Source organism: Phoca vitulina, unplaced genomic scaffold (genome assembly GCF_004348235.1).
Source record: "Phoca vitulina isolate PV1807 unplaced genomic scaffold, GSC_HSeal_1.0 scaffold7, whole genome shotgun sequence".
In the NCBI taxonomy this organism is placed as follows: Eukaryota; Metazoa; Chordata; class Mammalia; order Carnivora; family Phocidae; genus Phoca; species Phoca vitulina.
In genome coordinates, this window is record NW_022589710.1 from 70,889,498 (window position 1) to 70,903,292 (window position 13,795).

Sequence of the window (13,795 nt, forward strand, 5' to 3'; positions counted from 1 at the left end):
GCGGGCGCGCGGGGCGGCGGCGGCTCGGGCTCGCAGGCGGCCGCTCTCCGGCCCGGCTCCCTCCCTCGCGGCGGCGGCGGTGACGGTAGCGGCGGCGGCGGCGGCGGCGGCGGCGGCGGGTCCCGGCCTCGGCTCTGCGCGCCCGCGCTCCCGGCGCCCGCAGCCAACAAGTTCGGGACGAGACTGACAGCTCGCTCGCCCATTCGTCACCCGCGTACCTGCATATGCATAAGGGGGCGGGGCCGCGCCGCGGGGTGGGGCTGGGGGGGCCGGGGGCGCCCGGCTTTAAAGGCGGCGGAGGGCGCTCCTGCCCGCGCCCAGACCCGGCGCGCGCTTCGCCGGGCTCCGGGGCGGCCGGGGTTCCGTCACGCCTCCGCCAAAGCCGGCGTGCGGGGGCCGGCGCCGCCAAGCGGCCTCCCTTCGCCCGAGCCCCGCCGGGTGTCAGGAGCCGGGGGTGGGGCGCCCCTGAGGTCACCGCCGAGGTCCCCTCCCATCAGTGCGCCGCCGCCGCGCTCCTCGCCGTCCCAGGGGAGAAGCCGCCTCCGGCGCAAATCAGGGCTCTGCCCCCACGCGGGGCGGGCGCGGCCTGGGACCCTTCCTTGGGGAATGTCCCCCGCCGCGCCGCCCCTACCGCCTCCACGCCGGCCGCAGGGGGCGCTGCTCCTCTCCGACACCCCTGCCCTTCCGCCGCACCGGTCGCGGGTCGGGCCGCCAGGCAACAGATGCTCCGCGGCGTAAGCCGGGTGCCCGGGTCCGCGCCGGCGCAGGGGTCGCCAGGCCACGCTCTTGCGGAACACCCAGGCCGGAGACTGGGCTTGGGCGGGGACGCGGGGACACGGTCGGGGAATAAGAGACGGTGGTGCACGTTCAAAAGGACGAGGTGAGAGCTGCCCAAAGAGGCTCCTCCTGCTGTCCTGGTCACCAGGTCCCCACGTCCCGCTCCTCCGTCATCACCGTGCTGCCCTCTGCCGGGGTAACCTCGCGACGCCCCCCCACCCGGGGTCAACACCCAGGGTTCCTCGTCTGCAAACATCAGCTCCCCTCCGGCAAGCAGGGTCCCTTCCAGGGCTGGCGGTCGCCCGGGCAGCTAGGGACCCCGAGGTCCGCAGGCGTCCGGCCCCACCCCGCAATAACTGGGCTGTCTTCTCTCCTCTGGCTCCTCGCGCAAGTCTGTCGTGGGCCCCTTGGCTGGGCGCTGGGTGCTGGGTGCTGGGAGTGCAGTCCCTGCCTGGATCTAGGAGCTGCTACGGCCGGCGCCGGCGGGGCGGGGTGGGGCGCGGAAGGCTTCCTGGGAGAAGCGGCTTTGAAGGGGGCCAAGCGCGGGGGCGGCGGGCCTGGCAGAAGGGGCTCGGGAGCGCAAGCGCCGCCCCCTCTCTCACCAGGGTGTGCGGCAAGCTGCCCAAGGGGCCCCGAGGTCAGAGAATACCACCCCAACATGGGGTGTATCGGCGCTGCCCCTCCAGGATCCAGGCGTTGGGCGCAGCTGGAAGGCCCTGAAGGGGTGGGCCTGGCTCTGCTTCGCGGGCCCATCGCTCCCTACCTGAGCCCCTCTGTCTGCTGGGATGAGGGGGCAGGACACAAGCCAGGCCTGCCACACTCAGCGACCCCCGCCAAATAAGGGAATGCAAGCTGTGTTCAGAGCCTTCCAGTTACTGCTGGCCGGGAAGGGGGGGTCACTGTGGGGATGCTTCCTTCTCTCTGCCCCGGCCCAGAAGCAGGCACCCATGTACTGCAGCCCCCAAGACAAGTGAGGAGACCCCCCCCCACACTCACACACACACACACATGCACAGCTCCAGGGGATCAGGGCTCCATCCTGGTCCATGCCCACCGCCCCACTATCCAGGGAAGCCCTGGGTGCCTCTGCCCAGCATTCAGCCAAGTGGTGAACCCCTGGGGGGTGCCCTGGTCTAGGGGTGAACAGAGATAGAACGACAAACTGTAAGGGTGAGGCCGACAGGGCAAACTGCGCAGGGGGCCTGCTAAGACCCAAAGGCAGGCGAGGGTCAGCCGGGTGAGGAGCTGGGAACGGCACATGCAAAGGCCCCGGGGTGAGGAAGCCTGACCCCCATGAAGGCCTGTGAGAAGGACACAGTGGCAGAGGCCAAGCGGGTCAGGGGCCTAGGTGAGGCTTCTGGTGGTAGTGGGTGCCGGGCTGCACTGGGCCTCTCCACGGGTCTTCACGCTAAGACCAAGGGAAGCACGGAGAGCAGCTAGCCGGGTTGCGCTGCCCAGTGGTGACTTACATTCTCACAGAGATCCCTGGCTGCGGGGCAGGGGCAGCAGAGGGCGAGGGCAGGGCCACAGTGCAAGTGAGAGGGGACAGTGACCGGGCCAGGGCCTGGCAGCAGAGGGCCCGAGCAGGGGGAATTCCTGGCAAAGTGAGAGGCAGGATCCAGAGAACAACCCCCCGGTGTGCCCCTCCCTCAGCCACCTCTGCAGCTTCCTGCCCGTGGCCACAGCTTGGGAGGGAAGGACAGCCCAGAGACTTGCTGTGCGGCCAGCTCCAGAAGCTGCTGCGTTTCAGCAATGGCTCTCTCCCCGCCCAGAGCTGTCTCAGCTTGGAGGCACCCGTGAGGGATGCTCACTCCATCTCGAGATTCAGGCTCAGCCTATCCAAGGATGCAGCCTCCCCGGGGCCCTTCCTGAGGGCCAGCCCTGCCTCGGGGATGCAGAGAGCCCCCACCTGCCCTGCAAAGCTAGGGAGACAATGGCCTGGCCTCATCTGCCTCCCCCCAGACCTCGTGGGAGCAGGGCGGGGGTCCTCCCGGCCCAGAGCAGCTGGGTGAGAATCAGGGCAGTACCAGGGGGCCAGCAGACCCAGGACACCTGTCGGGGGCTGGCTCCCAGGGGGCCACCCAGCAGGGCATGGAAGCCCCCTCCCACTCACTGTCCCCTTTCCCTCCTGTTCCCTAGGAGCCACAGCCCAGACTGAATACCCAGGAGAGGGTCAAGTCAGGAAGGTGGCCACTTCAGGCAAGGGGTAGGCCTTGGGGGCTGCGGGGAGATGGGCAAGTCCTCCCCTTTGGGGTCCCCCCATAGGGATTTCTGCAGCCCTTGGGCTGGAGGGCTGGGGATCTGATGGGGCCGGGGCTCCTGCTTTGGGCCAGGCCGCCCTGCCTCTTCCAGGAAGACCTTGTCCCTGCTCTGGGACCCACTGGGTCACAACACGTGTCTCCCACCCAGCTCCACCTGCCCCCTAGCCTGGGGGCTCCCTCCCTGAGCTCCCCAGTAAGAGGGGTTCTCAGGCGCGTTCCGAGGTGGGTGCACCGCTTGTGCCCAAGGCGTACGTGGGGTGGAGGCCCCCGCGCTGGCAGCGGGCCTTCAGGACCAGGCTGGGGTGCAGGCTGCCCGGAGTTCGGACAGAGCCGGCTTGGCTCAGGAGTGAGCTGCGCTTCCGCCCGCGTTCTGTGCTGCTAAATATAGCCGCAGGGAGGGGAGTTTCCGGTTACAGCCCCCCCCCCCCCCCCAAGCCCCCGGTGCCGGGAAATCGATGCCAGCTCCATTAGGCCCAGCAGCAGTGCCTGCTGACCTGTCCGGCCAGGCCGCAGAGCAGCCTGGGGGGGCTGGGCTGCACCCACATCCAGGGGCTCTGTCCCTCGCCCCCCACCCTGCCAGTTCGGAGCCTCCAGCTTGCTCCCCACAGCACAGGGAGCCGCCGGCGCCACCCATTCCTGCCAGAGGCCGATCTGAGGCCGTGGGCAATGCCCGCAGGCCCGCCAAGAAGGACAGTGGAGCGCTAGAGGTGGGCACCAGGCAGGCGGCGAGGGAGGGAGCCAGGGTGGGGTGGTTCTAGGCTGGGCAGTGAGCCGTTCTCCAGATGCACTGCAGCCCCGCTGGGCTCCTCCGGACAGGGTGGAGCGGGGCTGCCCAGGACCCCACTGCCGCCCAGCCCTGCCAGCCCCTCGGGCACGGCCTCCGCGAGGCAGCTTCCGTCGCTGCCAGGGGCTGTCTGCACCATGCCAGTCCCAACTGGGGTGAGCCCCCCAAGCACTCCCCAGGCCAGCAGGAGGGACGGACCCTCCATGCATGCTCAGGAAAAAACACCTGCCTGCATGGGGTCAGCCTGGGGCCAGGGCAGGGGGATTACAGGGGGGCAGGTGGACCTCAGCCCAAGTGAGGCGCCCCCACCTGGCAACGGGGTCTCAGTGAGAGCCAAAGGCATGGTCTTGCTCAGCATCTTCCACCATGACGGCCTGAGGCCCAGTCCCAGGGGACACGGCGGCTCAGGGCACTAAGTGAGGTTTGCAGCACAGCTCCTGGCCACTCCAGTCCCCACCTGCCTGTGACGGCAACAGCCCCTGGACACCTTGCCCTCTCCAAACCGCCCCAAACCCATCACCCACAGCATGGCCCATGGGGCTGGCCGCAGGACTTGGAGGGCTCAGGGAAGGGTCAGGCTGGCCCTCCCTCCAGGAGCTTCCCAGCCCTCAGGCCAGGCCCCCATCCTGCAAAGGCCCGAGACTGCGGCATACTCTCCACAATGGGCTCCAGTCCACCCATTACCTGTGGAGGCCTTACTGGGTGTGTAGCTGAGTGGGCACCGGGCCCTCCTGTGACCCCAAGTGTTTAAGGGCCACAGACGCAGGCGAGTGTGCAGGGCAGGGGTCCTCTGGGCTCGCAGGCCCACACGCAGGCTGGCACAAACTCCCAGCAGCCCAGGGGTGCAGGGGCTACTGGGGGCACGAGACCCAGATCCAGAGCAGCTCTGGCTTCGGGCTCCCGGAGAGGGGCTCTAGCTCAGCCCCGGAGCTGGGAGCGTGTGCCCTCCGGAACGCACAGCCCGCACTTCCGTCCCCACCCCCGCCTCCTGAGGGCTGGCTCAGCCGCCACTACCACGGCCATACGGCCACCCTGTGGCCCACCACGCAGTCCTCCTCGAGTGCTTGCCCGGCCGAGCCCCCATCCCCACCTCCCCTGCCCTGGGAGGTGGCCTGGCCTGGCACCATCCTCCCTGTCTCTCCCCAGGCCCCCACCTAAGGCCTGACCTTAGCCCTCTGCCCACCACCAGCTGCCCACAGCCGTCCCTTCCCTGCCTGCAGCCAGAGGCTTCTCAGTGGAGCTGAGAGGCTCTCATGGAGAGCCCACCCTCCCCCAGGGCCCATCTGGGAAAGATCCACTGTCCCTCCACCTCCCCCAGCCCACCCCTGGTCACAGCTCAGAGCCAGTGGACACAGGCTGGAGCCACACGAGCCTTTATTTGATCTGTAGGGCGAGTGGCCAGAACCAGCCTTGATCTTGAGCCCCTGGAGTCTCACTGGGGACCCAGGCCAGGGGCCACACAGCTGAAGAACCATGAGATGCCAAAGATGACGCCGAGGGTCTTGGGGACATCCGGGTCATCCGCGAAGGCCTGGGCACCATCCAGGGGCAGGTGCACCACCTCAATGAGCTCGCCCTCCTCTGCCAGGCCCCCGCCCGGGCCGCCCCGCTGGGCATCTGTCACTTCTGCGTAGAACATAGTCTGGCTGGAGCCAGTGAGTCCCACACCAGACCTACGGGTTGAGACAGCATCTCTTGAGCCACCCACGCAGGCCTCATGGGCCACCCCTGCCCCTTCCAGCCCTCCTTCTAGCCACTCCTGCCAGGGAGACCCGTCTGGCAGGCAGGACTCCGGGATACACCGCCCTGCGTCCCCCGCCAGATTCCCACCACCCTCAAGTGTGGCAGAAACCTGGCAACATGCTGGCTATCACTTTTGTGATTCTTATGTCACGTGGCAAAGGTGGAAGACTTCTGCGCGTGTAACTGAGGGCTTTAATCAGTTGACTTCCAGTTCATTGAGAGATTATCTTGGTGGGCCTGACCTAATTAGGTGAGCTCTTCGGTGAAGGCTTAGACGACAGAGATGGAGGAAATCAGAGAGGCACCATCCTGCGAGCCTTATAGACGAAGCAAGCTGCCATGGGTGGGGGCCACGTGGTCCAGGCCTGCCAGTGGCCTCAGGGAACGGACGGTAGTCCCCGGCCAACAGCCACACAGCCACAGGGAGCTGGATTCTGCCACAACCGCGTGAGCTGGAAAGGGGACCCTGAGACCCAGATGAGCCCACGGCCCCGGCCGATGCCCTGACTGTACTATGGCCAGCCCGTGAGCACTGGCCTGTTCCCAGGAGGCAGACTGCGGACCCACAGCTACTGTGAGGTTGTCAAGGGGGGTTGACCAAAGCCTTTAGATCTCTGCGGTGTGGGTCCGCAGCACCCTCGTGCAGGTCGCGGCCCCTCTGCCCACGGGAGCCCCTCAGCCAGGGCCTCCCTCCCCAGCACGGACCGTGGCCTACACCCAGGGCTCCAGGCTGGCCGGAAGCGAGGACCCACCTGGCAACCGTGTGGCCCGGCCTGTGACAGCCCCCAATGCCAGCCCCCCGGGACGCCACTTCCAGGTTGGGGAGGGCTTGTGCTGAGGCAGCCGGGGCGTGGAGGGGTGAGAGGGAGTCCCCTCCCTCGGTGGCTGGTGGCTACCAGGAAGGGGACAGGCACCCAGTGGCAGCGCCGTGGCCCAGAGTGGCAGCAGCGGAAGGCCGGCGTGGGCAGCCGGGATGGGATGTCTGTGAGGACAGGGCAGTGGCAGGCCCGTCTGCATCCCGGGACCGGAGGGGAGAGTCAAGCACAAGCGTGCAGGGGGAGAGGAGGACCAGAGGGTGTCTGAGGCCAGCCAGAGACCTGCAGGGTGGAGGCTGCTCTTGCAAGCGGCCCAGCACACAGGGGGGCTTCCGTGCCCCACTCCCCAGGAGGGGAGCCCCATCCAGACGGGCCTCACCCAGCTGTTTCCTCCACCCCCAGCCGCTTATCTGCCACAGTCCCTCCTGACGGCCTGTTTCCGGCGGGGGCCACGGCCCGCGCCTTTGATGGAAGCGCCAGTCTGTGGGGCTTCCAGGCCCAGTTTCCGCCGGCGCGTGAAGGAGACGGGCACAGCCTCCGACCCGGAGCAAGAAGACTATGCGCAGCCCCATCGTCTGCTGGGCGATCGCAGAGGAATGCCTGGGCCTTGTCACCTGTGACCGGCAGGTGAGTGGCCTGGCTCTCGCTCTGTCCAGCCCCCAGCAGACCCCCAGGCACAGCTGCCCTGACCTCTACTCCAGCCCCTTCAGTCCTGCCTCCCCACAGCCACACCTCGTCTGCAAAATGCAAGTCTTCACAAGCTGCTTGCTGCCCAGAGCCCTCCCGGGCTCCCCAGCACCCTCGGGATCAGGCTATAGCCCTGATATAGCTTGTGGAACCACCACGGCGGGGGTTGTTCATCCACGTGCCCCAGAGCAAGGGAGGCGGTGTAGCCCCTCTGCCAGGACTCCGCCCAGGCTCACCTCATCCAGGGTCCCCCGCCCTGCCAGGGTGCCTCCCGCTGGCTCAACCCCGGCCCCAGATCAGGACCCTCAGATGCTCCTGGCCCCCAGCACCAAGGACACCTGCAGACAGCAGGCCTGCCCCTCAGACCAAGATGCTCAACCACTTGGCACCTATGTTGAACGTGGGGGCTCCAAGCCCAGGCTCCTCTCCTTCCTCGGCCTGGAGGTCCGCTCCAGCCCCCCAGCCCCCAGGCCAGGGAGACACCCTGACAAAGCCCTTGGGCTGCTGAGGCAGAGGACCTGGGCCCAACGCTGAGTGGCCCCTGCACTGGGCTGCGAAGCAGAGCTCCCCACCACCCCCCTCCCCTCTAGAGAAGGCTGTCGGGGTCCATGCTCAGTGTCATGGTGGGGGGTGTCCTCCTGCTCCCACACTTCACCAGGCTCAGGGACCCATGACAGCATCGCTGGGGCAGGGGATGCAGGGGCTTCACCCCAGTGTCCCGTCCCATCCCATCCTGGAAGGACAGCCGCATGGGGAAGGTGGTGGGGGACACCCGGCTTCGGTGGGGGCAGGCCCTGAAGTCTAGGCTCCAGGCCACACCCCTTCCCCTCCCCAGCCACGCAGGAGCCCCTGCCCCCCAGCCTCATTCCTGAGCCGCGGTGTGACAGCAGATCTGTGACTCACCCCCACCCCCGGCGCCCGGTGCTTAATCCCACAGGAAGTAGAGGCATCTGCCAGCAGCAGCTGGGCCCAGAGCCGGCCCCACACAGCCCCACACAGCTAGGGGCCGAAGGGTGGGGGCTCGCATGCTCCAGAACTGCCCCCAAGAGCCCTGGGTTCCGGCCTGGAGCACAATCTGAGGTGGTTCTGCCCAACCTTCCCCCGACACCATGTTGAAAAACAAGGAGGAGGGCGCCTGGGTGGCTCAGTCGTTAAGCGTCTGCCTTCGGCTCAGGTCATGATCCCAGGGTCCTGGGATCGAGTCCCACATCGGGCTCCCTGCTCGGCGGGAAGCCTGCTTCTCCCTCTCCCACTCCCCCTGCTTGTGTTCCTGCTCTCGCTGTCTCTCTCTCTCTGTCAAATAAATAAATAAAATCTTTAAAAAAAAAAAGAAAAACAAGGAGGAACTGCCCTGCTTGCATGCCCCTGGGGACGGGGCGCTCACTGCCTCCCAGCCTGTCCCATCCCCCAGGTGGTGCCGACAAGATGCCCTTCCCCAGCTTTGCAGGCCTGCGGCCCAACCCCACTCACTTGTAGGTGGCGACCCGGCGCAGGTCGGAGGGAGCCAGGCGGTAGCCACACTCCTCCCAAGCCTCCGTGCAGGCCACTTCCTCCAGCGAGAGCCCGGGCTGGTCCACAAGGCCCGCACACAGCTCGTGTGTCACCCCTGCCGAGCCAGGCAGTGCCACCTGCAGCTCCTGGGGTCCATCCTGGTCCACAGCTGCCAGGGACCCTGGGAAATGGCGTTCCACCTCGCCCACGTACACGGCTGGTTGGGGAAGGGCGGACCACGGTCACAGCCACGTAGTGGACGCCAGACCCCCTCACTGGGCTTTGGTTCCCACTGGAGCCCCCACCCCACACTGACATTCTGACCCCAGGGCCCCAGGGGCCTCTCCCCTCGCCCCACAGCCCATGCCCACAGGCCTCACCTGGCCGGAACTGCTTCACCAACACCAGGCTCTGCTGGGAAGAGTTGAACATGAGAATGGCCACACTGTAGGGGGGTGGATGGAGCTCAGCACAGAAGCAATTCCTCACCTCACCTCCCCCAGGCCCCTGGCTCCCAGCCCCCTGGCTCCCAGCATGCTCAGCCCATCTCCCCTCCCCAGCAGTCTGGGAAAACTGGTCCCTTACTCAGATGGGGAGACTGAGGCCCAGGCAGGGCCAGAGCGTGCCAGGGTCCCACAGTCAGGCCAGGACGCAGGCCTACTGTATTCCGCCTGGCAGAACGGGGGCACGGGGGTGGGGAAGGACATGCTGGGCAGCTGGGCAGTCGGGGGTGGCAGCAGCTGAGGCCGGCTGACTGACGGGACATGTGGTCCCTGCTGGCCGGCTGCCTACCAGCCACACTCCTCGCGCCTCACTGCCGTCTAGCCCACACCCCTGATGCTCAGGGCAGGACGAGGGCACCCAGATGGCCTCTTCCAGGTCCGAGAGGGCCCGCGGGCCACTACGGTCCAGGCGGCCCGAGCCGGGAGCAAGAGGGCACACCCCGAGAACATGAGGGGTGCAGCAAGGCAGAGACAGGGGGCGGCTCCCTGCCCCTGGACCCCAGTGTCCCAGCAGGCATCAGCCTGGGGCTTCCCCAGCAGCCAGGCCAGGCTGGGCTCTCACCTGTCATGTGTCTTCATGAAGTCCCATGACTTCTGAGTGCCATTCTGAAAGAGGCAGGCCAGCGGTCAGGGGTCAGGGGGAGCCAGAGGGCAGACGGCATGTGTGCAAGTGCCCTGGGAAGCTGGGCAGGCCAGACAGACCCCCTGCACCGGTCCGTGCCCGGGCGGCCCCCTCAAGGCCTGGGCCCATCAAGAGCGGGGAGCTGCAGCGGGTTGGGGAGGGAGGTCAAAGCCAGCCTGATGCTCTCCAGGGGTGGGGCCGAAAACCAGAGCACATGGTGGAAAGGCAGCTGCCACCTGGCACAGGCTGAGTTCAGGGAGCTGCAGAGACGTACACTGTCACCAAGTGTAGGCAGGGCCGAGAGGGGCATGGGGGAGGAGCAGTATGGGGTGTGGGTGGGGGTGAGCAGAGATCAGGTTTTCAGTGTCAAAGCTCCCTCAGGCCAATAGACAGGGCAGACAGGAAGGCGGGAGGGGCAGGCCGGCCTCCTGAGGACACCAGCACCGGGAGCAGCTGGGGCGTGAGCGCCCCAGCTAGGCGGGGGGACCCCCCTGCCGGACATGGTGATGTGGTGATGGTGACTGGACGCGGCCCGGCTTCTGTCCCGGGCTGTCTCTCGTGCATCCTGTCACCCTGCTGTTCTGCCGCTTGTGTCCATCATCCTGCTCCCAAGCCTGGGCACCACCCCCCGACGGGCTCACAGGGCTCCAGGCAGCAATCAGTGAATGAAGGAAGCAGTGCGAGGCAGCGGCTGGACCAGGCCCACTGGGGGAGCCAGAAGAGGCATTCGTGGGGTTCCAACAGGCAGGGTGTATGAGGGGCCCAGAATCCTGCCAGCTGGCTACCACTAGGCAAGGCGGGCTCCCATCCTTGGGGCTAGAGTGGACATGGACAGCGGCCACTGCCTCCTCCCCAAGGGGTCTCTGCCAGTGCGGCTGGACCCAGGGCCCTGGGGCTCTGCCCTGTGGCTGCCCCTCGCCGGTGTCCTTAGCCCATCTGCCCTCAGCCATTGGGTCAGCCCTAAGGCACTGCAGAGCCGCAGGCCCTGCCCTTGGGGCTCTGTCCAGGCCTTGAAGTGGACATGGACCTGAGCACCAGAAACACAGAACGTGCAGCCGGGCTGCAGAAGAGGGAGGACTTCCTGGAAGAGGTGACGCCGTACCAGGCCCCACAGAAGTGAGGGAAGGGCATTCCAAGCAGAGGGGCTTCACAGGCAGAGGCCCACATGCTGGTCCAAGGGGAGCTGGGCGAGTGGGTTTGAGCTCTCCTGGAGGAGTGGCAGGGGCCTTTGTTTCAAGGGGATGGTCGGGCTGCCTGGGAGGCCATCGGGAGGCAGCACCCCCAGGAGGCAAGCCCGGGCCTGCCTGCCATCACCCCAGGGCCGGCCACCCACCCAGGACGCACTCCAGAGCAGGCCTGCCCCCCCACCCCAGGCCTGCCAACACCTGCTGTGCCTCTGCCGCCCTCAGGGTAAGTGGCACCTGGTGCAAGTCTCGGGGACCCTCCCAGCTCAAGATCACAATGTCTGTCAGACCCTTCGGTCCAGCCAAGACAGGATGCAAGGGACGGGCCAGAGAATCCCAGTGAGGCCTAGCCAGCCCTGCCACAGGACCCCCGGACCAGCTAGGTGGGTGTAGGCCCGGTTAATCTTCCGGGGGGGCCGGGTGACCTGCCTTTGGTCTGTCCGGCCACCACGTCTCTCCGGGCCAAGGATGGCTGCAGATGCCCCCTCCCCGCCGGTGGCATGCACGGCCCAGCCCCACGTCCCACAGCCCCTGAAGGAACGCTGCCTTGGCTCCCCAGCCCGTGCCCACCACCGCCTCCCACCAGCCCTGGCTCCGCTCCGGTCACCACAGCCATCAGCGGAGCCGCATTGACAGGCTTCACCTCGGGGAGACAGAACGGCGGCCGTAGGCCACACAGCAGGTGTGTGCCTGGACCACCTGTGCCTACCCACTGCCCACCCCACCACAGCCCCAGCTCCTTGGTGGCATCAGGCATCCCCACCCAAAGTCAACGCCAAGGAGAAGAACAGAGGCCTCCATGCCCCCACACTGTCCCTCAACTGACCCCCTGCTTCTGCCCCGGGCCAGCACTGCCAACCAGGGCCCATCCCAGGGACATGATGCCCCTGTCCCCCTGGAGCCAACAGGGCTCCACAGACAGGGCGAGCAAGGGCTGGAGGCTAAGAAGGCTTCCCGGGGCTGGCGACAGGAAGGGCCGGCAAGCCGACAGGGAGCTGCCAGCCCAGGGCGGCCGGAAAGAGGAGCACGGAACACCTGGACCACCTGTCTCGGCGGCGAGGCGGGAGGGCAGTCCTCATCTGGAAGGCCCGGAGACACTCCAACAGCGGGCAAGCAGAAGGTGGGGCGCCCAAACCCCAGAACTGGTTCTCACTCGCCCAACAAACACTTCTCGCGAACTCGCTATATGCACGGTACTCTGGGCGTCAGCGCGGTCCTGCTCTCGTTGGGGACGGGGGGGGGGGGGGGCGGGGGGGGCCGGCGGGGGGGGGGGGGGGGGGGGGGGGCGCCAGAGGGGAGGGTTGCCCGGGGTGCAGCCTGCCTGCACCCCTGCGAGGTGGGGGCTCTGAGGAGGTGCCCTCGGAAGGGAGCCCACCTGGAGAGGCTCCCCAGGGCTCCGCCAGATCCCTCTCCTGCCTCCTCACGCCACAACCCTACGCTCCGCTGCCGCTGCCGAGAATGAAGACCACCGCCTCCAGGAAGCTTTCCCTGACCCCCGGGGCGCCCCATAGGTCCCCCTGCAAAAAGTGCCGGGGCCCGGCAAAGCCTCCTCGGAGGGATGGTCGTCCCCAGAGCTGCCCCGACTCGGGCGCTCACCAGGTCTGGGAAGCGGACCCGACCCGGACCCGCACGCGGAGCTGGGGGCGCTCCACGAGGGAGGGGGCGGGGCGGGGGCGGGCCCCAGGCTGTGGGCGGGGCTCGGCGGGGCGGGGGGGGCGGGGGGGGGGCGGCCGCGGAGGGCGCGCGCGGGCGGGGCGGGCTCACCTGGCGGTAGTGCAGCGTGAACGGCCGCAGGTAGGGCGAGGCTGCGCAGCGGCCCAGGGCCGCCCCCTCGATGCGCTCCATGGCAGCGCGCAGGGCAGCCCGGCCCGGGGCGGACGCGGGCAGAGTCCGCACCGGCCTCGGGCTGCCGGGCGCGTGACCCGGCTCTGGGCATGCCCAGTGCGCGCGGGGCGGGGCGGCGCGGGGCGGGGCGGGGCGGGAGGGCGCGGGGGCGGCGCGGGGCGGGGCGGGCCGGGCGCGCGGGCAGCACCTGCCGGGTCCGCGCGCAGGTGGGGCGCTCCCGGCTCCGCCCCCACGTGTGAGCGGAGTGGGGGGCTAGCCGGTGGACCCCGGCTGCGGGGGGCGTCCAGCGGGGTGTGCGGGCTGGCGGGCGCGGGCGTGGCTGGAGGGGACCCGCCGGACAAGCGATGGCGCGTGCTCGAGGGACTTGGGACTTCGCGGTCCAGCCCTGGCGGGAGGAGCCGAGCGGCTGTCCCACCCCACCCCGGTTGACCGCGGCCCTGAGATTAGGTGATGCGGGGCCGAGGTCAGGCCCCAGGGGAGGAGAAGCTGGGCCCTGAAGGGAGCCTCCGGTCGGCGGTCGCGGCTGCCCGGTGGAGCCTGCAAGAGGAGGAAGGAAGGGGCTGCAGGGCCACTGCGCGGGCGGTGGTGGGGGACAGTGCAGACACCTCCGGGGAGCCTGATGGCCGCGGAAACAGCAGCCCTGGAAGGAGGGGGAGGCTGGAGAGCCCGGGAAGGGGGCGGGACCAGGGCCGGGGCAGAGAGCCAGGCCCTCCGCTCGGGGTTCCTGGGAGGAACTGCCCACCTGCCCCACTTGGGAGGAGCTGCCGCTCCCAGTCTCTGGAGCTGCGCCCCCTTCACCTCTGGGGCCTGCTGCTATTCCCACCCCGAGGAAGGCCCACCCTGCCGACACCCCTCCCTAGCTGTGAAGAGGCCCCAACAGCTGGACTCCTTCCCTGGGTGTGGATCTGAGGACCCCTTCCAAATGCAGCCGCTGCCTCCCCGGGGGCTGCTAAGAACGTGGGGTAGGAGAGCTGAGCCCTGCACCTGCTCTCTGGACTATGGCCCCACAGCTAATAGCCAGGCGGGACTGGCCACCTGGCCTTGAAGCTGATTCCCATGTCTCCTTATCTATTGCTGTGTAGT

General features: G+C 68.2%; 1 protein-coding gene across 2 annotated transcripts; it reads right to left on the minus strand.

Annotated features, from left to right (window-relative positions):
* Positions 1-5,180: 5,180 nt before the first annotated feature.
* On the minus strand, positions 5,181-12,795 carry NUDT14 (nudix hydrolase 14). 2 transcript variants are annotated; one of them, XM_032404676.1, is made up of 5 exons: positions 12,632-12,795; positions 9,624-9,667; positions 8,939-9,003; positions 8,538-8,775; positions 5,181-5,495 (listed from the first exon to the last, which is right to left on the minus strand). In XM_032404676.1, the coding sequence occupies exons 1-5, from the start codon at positions 12,710-12,712 to the stop codon at positions 5,255-5,257; spliced, it is 669 nt and encodes a 222-aa protein (XP_032260567.1). In that variant the 5' UTR covers positions 12,713-12,795; the 3' UTR covers positions 5,181-5,254. The 2 variants fall into 2 exon arrangements, with proteins under 2 accessions (XP_032260567.1, XP_032260568.1); XM_032404677.1 differs by lacking the exon at positions 9,624-9,667 and having other exon boundaries at positions 5,187-5,495; positions 8,939-8,969.
* Between the last annotated feature and the right edge of the window lie 1,000 nt (positions 12,796-13,795).

Excerpts from the sequence above, each read along its gene's own strand:
- NUDT14 (XM_032404676.1), bottom strand. The coding sequence starts at position 12,712 with ATGGAGCGCATCGAGGGGGCGGCCCTGGGCCGCTGCGCAGCCTCGCCC. Across the intron at positions 9,004-9,623 it reads TTCATGAAGACACATGACAG|TGTGGCCATTCTCATGTTCA; the intron begins GTGAGAGCCCAG and ends ACCCCCCTACAG. Across the intron at positions 8,776-8,938 it reads GGTGAAGCAGTTCCGGCCAG|CCGTGTACGTGGGCGAGGTG; the intron begins GTGAGGCCTGTG and ends TTCCCCAACCAG.